This window comes from Myiozetetes cayanensis, unplaced genomic scaffold (genome assembly GCF_022539395.1).
Source record: "Myiozetetes cayanensis isolate MyiCay16 unplaced genomic scaffold, myiCay2020 scf5-8, whole genome shotgun sequence".
Lineage (NCBI taxonomy): Eukaryota > Metazoa > Chordata > Aves > Passeriformes > Tyrannidae > Myiozetetes > Myiozetetes cayanensis.
Genome location: NW_026087742.1, coordinates 42,735,164 through 42,746,143, shown reverse-complemented (window position 1 = coordinate 42,746,143; position 10,980 = coordinate 42,735,164). Strand labels below are relative to the sequence as shown.

The following is a 10,980-nucleotide window of genomic DNA, read 5'->3' as shown; positions in this document are numbered from 1 at the left end:
GAAATGCCTCTCATTTAAAGTTTTATTGTTGATTTGAAAGGTCTTGCAAATGGTTTTGTGTGACATGGGGCATGAACAAAGATCTCCCTTGTATTGCAGAGAAAGAAGAGGCAGTAGTAGCATGCTGCAGCTAGTGCTCTAGGAATGCAGACCAACACTACCAGCCACAATTTGAGCTGAATGTGACACTGTCAGTGTGTCTGTACGCACCTGCTGTATTGGGCCAGGGTGATACATGGGCAGAAAACTTAATAGGAAAGTCCCACAGAGTCGTAAGACCAGCAGGTTTCAGCTCAGTCAAGATGCCCGTAGGGTTGCTCAGTAGCTAAACTTCAGATAGTTCACTAAATTTTCTGGAAGAAAACCTCATTGCCTTTACCACATTAGAAAAGGGCTTCTGGAGCCTGTAGGATTTAGGTGTTGTTTTGGATCTATTCCTATGAATAACTAACAAAGTTGCTCTGTAGATAGACATGTTCTCTAACTAGCACATGAAAAAAAATCACCTCAGTTTCCACCATCATGTCAGCATTCAACCACTCTTAGGCTAAGACAACAGTGTTAAAACCAATGTTAGAGTTTTTATTTTTGGTTTATAGTGTTAAAATAAAGCAGGAGCTTGGTCCCCAGTCTCAGCAGTACAACAGATTAATGGGTTAAATCAAATTACCATAGGGACACGGTTGCTTCTTATGTTCTGGCACAATAGGCTTCTTCCTAAGAAAATTGTCCAGACTTGGACCATGGCGGCCAAGAGGATCATCAGGAGGCATAAATCTATAAAAAAAGAAAGAAGTATTATTGAAGCAAACAAGCCTTTCCATACTCTTTATGCAATGACCAAGAACCTCATGACTGTGTCCTACACCATAATCTGCCATCTTGTAATTTTTAAGCCTGGGTACCTTGAGAGCAGTTTTGGCAGGCCATATTTCTGCTGCAGTCACTGCCTCACAGGCAAGTCATAGAAACAGTCTGCTTCAGACACCTTAATCTAGCTCAGCGGCAAAGCAGGGCTGCACACAACCCATCCCTAAATCAAAAGTAAGGGCAGCAATACAGGCAGCGTTTTCTTAGAATGCCACAACTAACTCCACAAAACTGTGCTGACTGCCCAGGACTCTTGCATCAGTGTTAGGGCACTCACATACAACCGTCTGCTCGGCAGAGTACGCAGTCCCCCCCATCACAAGAAGCCATCTGCTGTAACTGCAGTTGATCTGTAGGCCAGGCTACAAAGTTACTATAGATGGATCTAATCAGACAGTCGAACTACAAACCTCCTGAGGTTCATTACAACACGGGGTTTCCTATGACTCTAGAACTTCAGAGTGTAACCACAGGCATACATTAAAAGAGAAAAAAGCATAAAAAGACATAAAGATATCACTATAAAAACAGAGTTTTGAGTACTTTTAATTAGAAGAACAAATCTATGATTGACTATTCCTCCTGTTTTTCTACAGGTACCTAATGATCTGGATGTAAGATAAAAAAATCATACAAATCCTCAAACAGTCCTTTCCTCAATTATTTTAATGGCACATATAAAGACAGAATGACTTACTTGTCATTAACAAATGAATACATCAACAAGCGCTCATCTATGAACTTCTTCCATTCTGGCTTTTCATTAGCTAGATCCCTGTAATTATCATTAGAAACAATGATGCCATCTGACTCAAAGGCCAACTTCACTATAAATCGGTCATCGTAGCACACCACCCTTCTCCCTTGCACTCGCCGGGATGGTGTGAACACAAGAATCTTCTCCTTTTCTAATTTACGCAAGATTTCTTGATCTACAAGGAATAACAATCAAAAGTTAAACAAGGAAGAAAAGAAAAATATGTTTGTTTAATCTTTAAAGACCTGAGGAAGAAAATCCAGACATTTAGGACTAAAAATGTCTTTAAATGGTTATAGTCCAGCAGGAGGTGTCCGATATATGATATCTGAAGTTAGGGTCAGCAGTCAGCTGGCAACACTTTCAAAAAAACCCACAAACAAATCAAAACCTCCTGCTCCACACTAGTTCTCTAAGACTAACACAAGGAGGCTTCATTCATATTCCTCTGGTTCAAAAGAAATACTACTTATCAAAAAACCCGTGAAAAACTCCTCTGGTTGAAGGGGTGGTTTTAAACATCACTGAATGTTTCAGTGAATAGGAGGACCATACTCAAGCTATGCATTTCCCATAACTAAGCTCCTTGGTAAAGACAGACCTTTTTCATCTATTTGTGGTACCCAGCAAGAAACACGTTTTGAAAGAATTCCAGTAGCTCACATTAATAGGACTGTCTCATAAAAGTTTCTGCCTATTAAAAGAAGGGGTTGCTACCCATAAGGACTAGAAAACCCACATTCAGTACAAGCACTCAGGCTCTTCCCAAACATTAACAGCATTCCCCAAAAAGACCTCTGATGTCATTTTGTAACCAACAGCAAAAGTTTGGCTTTGGGGTTTTTTTTGTTAACATCAGTAATAGTTCAGATTGTATCTTTCCTTGAATGGTTTACATATTATTTATACCTAAGTTCTTATCAAAGCCAAACAGATTTCTCTTTAATCCTGCTAAATAAGAATATTTAGTATTTTATGCAATTCCTTCTTGTCCTACACAATCTGTCAGTCACATATCCAAAAGCATTTTCTCTTTGTCTGTGTGGAACCTGGAGGTCCCAAGGAGCTTTGAAAGACCTCAGGCTACCAAGGAGGTTGTACCTAGCACTGGGGCACCTACCCCTTATGTTGATTCTCCTACCTATCACTCTCCTCAGACCAGACAAGCTATGAAAGGAAAATATACAAAAAGCTAGGCAACATCTAAACCAGCAGAAGAATATGACTCATGGCTCTTAATAATGATTAAGATCTCAAATAACTCAACTGTTTTGTAGCATAAGAAACTTGACAGGGAACATGTTCCATCTGGGGAAAAAAAAGACTTCAACAGAAAGAAATACAGCATTAATATTACATATAGGCAATATATTTAATACAAGCATTTATCTGCTTAGTAGAAAAAGCAAAAGATTTTAAATTAAATATAACCTTTTTGTATTTACCACTCCACAATAATAAAAAAATCTGCCACCTGATGACTGGCAGGTACTAATAACAAAGATGTGGCTGTTGTTTAGTCCAAGAGGCTTCTCATGAATACTGACAGTCTAGAGCCATCCTCACATCTAGGGCTTTTTCAGAATTCCAGGTGGCCACATGTTTCAGGTGCGTATCTCTGGAAACAGAGTGTCAGCACAATGTATTTCACAAGACTGCTAGCAGATACAGGCTCCCTGTTTCCTGACAAGACAACTGAAGAACCTCTGTTTTACAGAAAATACAATAACCTGCTTTGATCTTCCTCCCATTTTCAGGGTCCATGATGACACATGGAAAACTGAGTTCTCATCGTTAGACAACAGGTCAATTATTCTATGCATTACTACTTTCTTGAAACTCCTTTTGGGGCTTCCAGCCCTATGCACACTTCTAGTTGATGTCACAGTTTATTTCCAAGTACCCACATTTTTATATACTTAGCCAATGTTCTTCCCATACCTCAAACACTAGTACAAGTGAAAGAGAATGGCTTCAAAAGAAAGGCTCCACACTGCTTGTGAGGATGGGAGAACAGCAACTTTCCAAATATTTTCTTGCATTAATGTGATATATTCTAGTAGCAATCAAGTAAAGAGAATGAAAATCTTTCCAGATATCTGAAAATGCACATGGCAATCAAAACATGTTTACATATTCTTTTAGAATCCAGATCTACTACTCTCAAAAGCTTTCACCCCTTTAAAGTAGACAAGTTGGGCCTCCCTTCAAAAAAAAAACCAAACCTTTCCCTCCTTAAATTCTAGGGGTTTTTTAACCCCCAAATTCCCCTCAGTTTCACCTCTAGGACAGATGGAGAATGCCTCTTCAAGCCTTTACACAGAACCTGTTAGTTGCATCAAGAAATAAATATCTCTACACCAATTTTTTTTTCCTAGATAAACACATTCAAAATTAAAATATTCAAAATTTGTCTCACTTGTTAACAGTAACAGTGAAGAGAAAACCATTCCCTTTCTGTCAGGATAGTTTCCATAACCCAAAGCACAGGCAGTGACTCACTGCAGGTGACTAGCAGACAGGCCAGCCTGGCAGAATCTGCTCACCACAATAAAGATCACCCAGCAAATGACTCACTTCAAACCTTTTCACTACTAATGATGCACGGGTATAACAGACGTAAAAAATGGCAATTACATTCTTCACGAAGTAAGTAGCAACGTTAATGGAAACTTGATCAGATGAGCAGAAAAGGAGGACTTGGAAAGGGCATTGCTTTGTCTTTTTCCTTCCTAAAGATCACAATGAAGCTACTACCCCAAAGATATTCTATTAGAACCTTTTATGTCTGAACACTTGTTCATTTGAGCAGTAGCACTCAAGCTGTGCAAAGCATCAGCCAACCAGTGAAGATGGAACAGAGCTTACCTGTTATAAGAGCATCAGGTCTTGACTGTTCTTTCCTCCATGCTGGCACAAACACAGTAACATCCTTGTGGCCTCTTTCCAAAAACCAGTCTACTGCCAATTTGATTCCTCGACAAGAAAATACTTCTTTGTTCCCGTGGCTGAAACACACATTCAAATTCTTTATTAGATGACTTTATTTTTCTATGACCATAAATGGAGCTCAACAAAATGCAGATCTCAAAGCCATGCTCTTCACTTGTTCCATGATTCCTAAAGGCAGCTGGGTGTCAGTCTGAGCCTTGCTCAAACATGGCCATCACTTGCTCCATGGTGTGGGAGAGGGCTACTAAATCTGCCAAACATTTTCATCATCTGTCCACAGATTTGACAAGTAAGGAAAAATATAAGTAGGGTGTGTTAAAAATCCTCATAGCCCAATGAAAAGTATGGGATATAATAGGCAGCTCCAAGACTTGATGAGGGAAGCCAAAAGGCCTGAAATACCAACAGGGGAGTGCAGTGTGTTCAGGAAATGCTAGCAGTTGAGTACTGATCACATGGCAGCAGGGGAAGGGACGGCAGATCCCTGCTGGAAGAGCTCCGTGAGCTCCCATGGGAAGAGGGAAAGACAGAAGAGAAGGTCTCCAAGCCCAAGGGGATGGCAGGCACTCTGCAGGACAAATTAGGCAGTCTGGAGAGACTGTCCAAAATCAACATGACAAAACTAAGAATTAGCTTAGTACTGCACTTCAGAAGGAGAAATTAGCATGTATTAAAAAAGCCGTGGAGAGACAGTTAAACAGAAACTGATCTGACATAAGCAAAACAAAATATGTGTGCCTGTTGTGCAATAACTGTCTGAAGTAAGGCAAGAGACGCAATTATGTCATTTTCTAAAGGCAGACAAGTCCTTGCCCAACTTTTACATCCAGTTTTGGGCAGGACATATTATAAAAGACACAGATGAAATGGAAAGAATCCAAAACAAAGTGAAATGAGACCTATGGGGAAAGGTTGAAGGAAGTACATTTAGTTATTCTGGTGGAAAAGAAGCAGCTTGTGGAGGAGCAAAACAATCTTCAACATATAGAAATTAATTAAAATAGAGGACAGCAATCAACGATTGGGTCTCCACAGAAAAGTTCTGGGAGCAGGGGGCTGCAAGGTGGTTGCTATGAGAAGAGGTCTGTCCCACGCTGGGCATGCCCAGCTCTAGCCTGCTCCACAACGAAGGAGAAGGGAATGAGGGAACACTTAGGCTCGAGGAGGAGGAGGTGCTTCAAGAGGAACAGGTACACCCCCAGAGGGACTTGCAGACTGGAGAAGAGTAAAAGTGCAAGAAGGAAGGAGCAGCAGAGAAAAAGTGACAGCCTGACCCCAATCCCCTGCACTGCTCACAGCTGTTTTGAAGGGACTGACTGTCATCTGCAGCCATGACAAGCTGTGAGAGGTGTCTGAGTGAGGCTGTGATGAGGTAGCACAGAGGACACATATTTGGAGTGAAGAGAGCCTGGGAGAAGGAGAGATGTTCTTCCCCCAGAAAATATTTTAATGTTTGCCTCTTTTGTTTCATAGTACCTGATTCCAGAATTAAATATTTATGTTAACTGGCTATAAATTAAATTCCCCAAGATGAGTCTGTCTGACGTAAAAAATTACTCGGTGAGTGATCTCCCTGTCATTATTTTGACCCATGGGTTTTCTTGCTTCTGTTTCTCTCGTTTTCTCTCTCCCATTCTGCTAGGAAACAGGGAGCCACAGTCAACCCACCATAGTCCCGCTGGATAAGGACAGAGGAGTCCTTAACCAGCATAAGGAACCATTAAGCATTATGTCAGTAAAAGCTTTCAACCTGATCTGTGAGACAGTCTGGACATAGATTTTGGGATCTTCTCACCGGGCACTTTGCAGAACAAGTTAGACAGCTCCTCTGGGGCCATTCTGGGCTCTCCGTGCACAGGAGGAGACAAGTAACTTTTGTGAGGTCTCTCCCAACCCCACAGCTCTGTGTAGCAGAAGAAATACAGGGCCATGGAAATAAACTATCACCTTTCAGTTGGCTGGCTTGTCGTGTATAGCAGGTATGCCACAACCTGCTTTCCAAAAGGGTAGAAGACAATTCTTTCCCCATGGTTTGTGAAAGGGACAATATCGTGATGGATAGCCACTGGAATTTTAAAAGCTCCTTCTACTTGCATGTTTTGAGGTAAATAAAACCACCAGAAAGTTACTTAAAAACACTTTCCCCCCCTCTCAGTAGGGAAATTTTAAGTACCTATTATTTCCAGCTTTCTAAAACATAGCACTGCTGCATGTTTCTTGGTACTGAGGGAGCTTGAGTAATTGTGCAATGGACAAAGTGCCAAAGTAAAAGTGAGAAAAATTTTGAAACAATGTTCAGATTCCAGAAGCCTGTGAAGGAGGTGTCGAGAGAGAATGAGTCATGGTTAACACCTCTCACAAAGCAGCATCCTCAGCAGAGGTTGTGTTGAAGGTCACAGATCCCAAACAAAAGAAAAAAATAAGTTAAAAAAAAAAAAAAAAAAAGAAAGAAAGGAAAAAAAATAGAGCCCACTATCATTAACTGGATTTAAGTGAGGACTTGTACTGTTTCCTCCTCTAATGATACTGGAGAGAGTACCTGGAAAATTAATTATATACTAAGATATTGCAATTGTTGCCAGCCATAATAATCAAAGTTTGTTGATTTTAGCTGGCATGGGGTACTCCAAGCATAGTTCTAAATCCATCTTCTGTGCCTACACTAGGAAGGCTGTCAGGAACAATACAACTATATGTCACTCAATATCCTGTTTAGCTATGGTTACAGGCCTCATACAGGGTACGGTTATAGGCATTCCCTGTTTTGCATGATAATATCATGCAATACAGTATTACATGGTAATGTAATTACCACTAAATGGTAATGACACTGTAATAATAAAACACAGACCAATACTTTTTCTAGGCATTGTTTTATACCATATGACTATTCTTGTGCTTGTTTGTCTGAAAGAGTGGCATATTTGTGTATTTCAGGACTTACTGGGAGTCACACACAGATGTGTCATGCTTAAAAATCACGTGCACATATGCACAGCAGAAATGGCCAACAGTATTTCAGCCACAGAAGGTCTAATTACATCTCCCCTCAACAACACAAAATCAGAACACCTGGTGTGCATTCAGTGCCCACTGGACAGCCAAAAGGCCTCCTTTGCAAAGCCTGATACAGGACATTACTGAACGTGCTATCAGCAGGTGGTATGCAACCACAAACATATTGAGAACCATTTTAAAACAGCCAGGAAGGGCTTGTTCCAGCTACTAAATTCCACTGGAATCACTGTGCTGTTATTACTCTAAACAATCTCCATGGTTTCAAACGGATAAAACCACTTTTCACTCCTGGCACTGAACAAAAGGTGAGTTAGACTACATTTTAGTAAATTATGCTTCTTTCCATAAGTCTGAAAAATCATTTCTGGAATGAAGTCCTGGAATCTGAAAGAAATGGATGCTCTTGCCTGTTGCTTTTCATCTTCCTGTAATTCAGGCATCACTTTTGAAAGCACAGGGAGGGTCAGGCAGTTCAGCTCCTTAGTTTTCTCTAGCCTAATACAGGCTATTAAATATCTTTCATCCAGAATATAAATTTTAAATATACTTAAACTCTATGAAAAAGAAATGCGGAACGCGTTACCATGCATACTAGCTATTTTGCACTGCTGAGCAAGTGAATTTATAACACGTATAAATCTTCACTTTTTTTCTGCTCCTTTTCAGACATATGCCTAAGCTGATAGCTGAGTGGATACAAATTCCAAGAAATTTAAATGATTAGTGAAAAAGTCCGTGAAAGAGATGTGCAATTAAAATTTGTTCTTTTGGCTTGTTGTCATGTAGATTTGATGCTCTTCATTTTGTGATTTTTTTTGCTTCATCAGCTTTGTGATACATCATGTGGTGAAAAGACTGGAATCATGCTGCTGCTTCTGACTTCCTTCTGCTCAGTTGTAAAAAAAAAGGAGAAATGTTTGTACTTCTTTGCTAAGAAAAATTCTTTTAAAAATCTCTTCCCATTTATTAGGAGTATGTGAAAACTCAGACCAGTCAGGTTGACAGCTGTAGCCCTGGGTGAGATACTGGTGTATATACTTTGGTTCTGCTTGCTGCTTATGTTTAATCTGCAACTCTTAGTTGGAAGGTAAAGTATGTTCCTTCAGAAGCATCTATTTCTCTTTCATAGTACACACGAATGATTCTTTTAAACATCACTTTTATATGTGGCCTGTTGATAGTCGTAGTTTTATTTTTAAATGAAAAAAACATCTCCTGGGCAAAAATCAACCAATCCTTTTTTAGGCTAGGAATGTTATTAGAAAGTGGTGAAACATCTGATGAGAACATTTTCATTTTCTCTGTTACCTTCCCAGACCCTAGATCTTCTATTAGATTTTCTAGTGACTGTCTTGAAAAGACTTCTGGTACGCACTCCTAAAAGACTGACTGCTTAGAATACTTGCAAGACTTCTGGTGTGCTCTAATGCAGTATTCAAACCAACACAGAGCTCACATTTTGAAAGCTACAGCAAACATACACATTGATGACAAGAGCTGAGGTCTACAATAGTGCCTTGTTGCAATATGCATACAGGGTTTTATATAATTGAAATCTGCACACATCAAGGCACTTCCCATGTAAAAGCATATTGACTAAAAACAAGAACAAAACTCAAACACATACCTGCCCAGTATAGATATTACAGAGCTACCAAACAGTTATCTTCCATCATACCATAGGAGGAAAACAGTGTTCAGTCCATAGCACAAACAGAGAAGAATTTCCACCCTGTATTGTATCAGTGACTCATAACCCTGGCAGCCTGGCTTTGTAACTAGCCTCATCCCTTTTCAAATTTTTTTTAAGCTCTACTAATTTCTTAATCACAGAAATCATTTGTCCCAGAGGACTTCTCAGTAACCTGGGCCTTCTGTCAGTGCTGCATTTGTTCCTTATATATATATATTTTGATGCTGACACGAACAGTTCCCAAATGTTTTGGGTGTTTTTTTTGTTTTGTTTTTGGGTTTTTTTGTTTGTTGGTTTGGTTTTTTTGTTTTGATTTGGGTTTTTTGGGGGTTTTTTTGGTTGGGTTTTTTTTTTTTTTTTTTTTTTTAGCCCATGGCAAATTACTTCAATGCTTTGAGGTCTTAGAAGGAAAAAAAGCCTTTGGCAGCTGTAGGGTTTCTAATGCCAGGGCACTCTATGGGGTACAGTAAGCACTGTGCCTGGTCAGACCTGCATGCGGGTGTCTGACCGAGCCAGAGTCACACACTCAGCAGTCAGAGGTCAAAACAGGCAAAGAGGAGCTATACTCAAAGCTGCCAGTGACATACTATCCACATGATTGTTACTTGTTGGAAAAATGCCTTTAACTATTCCTTACAGTGCCTTCTCAAAATAACCTAAAAAGATAGACAGACAGTGCTACTGAAAGATGTCTGAATCAATGTATGAAGATACAACCACATCTACCAAACTCAGCACCATACAGTCTGGGGAGGAGCTAATGCAACTAAACTGTTACTTTGTTAAAATACATAAGCAATTAAATTTACACATGAAAACTCCATGTGGCATAGACAAGACAACCGAGCCATCCTTTGGTTGACACAATTTGCAGCTGTGGAAAAACTTCTCTGTAGGCAGGGTATCAGTGAAGCTTTTACTACAGCCAAATGACCTGCCTCATGGTTAATACATGGGGACATGACTCAGTTGCCTAACAGAGATATCTAATGCTGGTTAGGCACCTTAGTAACACCTCCTCCAGCTGACTGCCACTCCTGAACGGCACTGGGGTCTGAGACATGACTGTCAGGCCTGGGTGTATGTTTCTGATGCCACCAAGGCAAGGGTTTTCCAAAAGGGAAACTGAAGAGCATCACCTTCCTGGCCCAGGAATCCTAAGGGCAGAGTTTTCAGAAGATGCAATTGCTCAAAACAAAATTAATTGATTTTGATCTGCAAATCAAGACAGCACATGATCAAAATACTTTGACTATTTTGCCTACAAAATTCTGAAAGTGGTTGGCTAAAAATAATAATACAGTAAGTAAAATATCCAATTATTTTCAGTGTTATCTTCATGTTGAACTCTCTGTAAGCACAGCAGACTTCTTTTTTGCCTGTATGTTTTCAACATAAAGTTTTATATAAATCTGAAACGCTCTTTTCACTTTTAGCAAAGAAAGTATGAAGGTACTCAGGGTAGCCATATGGGACAAAAGTGAATTATTTAAATAGTTATAATTTTCCCACAGTATTTGTAAATAACAACTCTGTTCCTTATTCCTTACTTTTTGGTGGCAAAAGCCTGACTTTGATTCCAGCAAAGAGAAGTATCATAGCAGTAATCAATTTTAGGCCATTTTCAGCATCCCAATCTTATCCTTGAAAAGGACAAGCAAAGGCAAAGGGCTGTGCAAATATGTTGCAG

The 10,980-nt window shown here is 39.7% G+C and overlaps 1 protein-coding gene across 2 annotated transcripts in view; it reads right to left on the bottom strand.

The window, feature by feature from the left end:
* The window catches only part of ZC3H12C (zinc finger CCCH-type containing 12C), a 44,531-nt gene that overhangs the window by 7,215 nt on the left and 26,336 nt on the right, over positions 1 to 10,980 (bottom strand). For both annotated transcript variants that reach the window (XM_050333363.1, XM_050333362.1), the window contains exons 3-5: positions 4,496 to 4,635; positions 1,568 to 1,802; positions 671 to 777 (exon numbers count right to left, since the gene is read on the bottom strand). In XM_050333363.1, the coding sequence (XP_050189320.1) occupies positions 671 to 777; positions 1,568 to 1,802; positions 4,496 to 4,635 (482 nt within the window). The remainder of the gene's footprint in view (positions 1 to 670; positions 778 to 1,567; positions 1,803 to 4,495; positions 4,636 to 10,980) is intronic.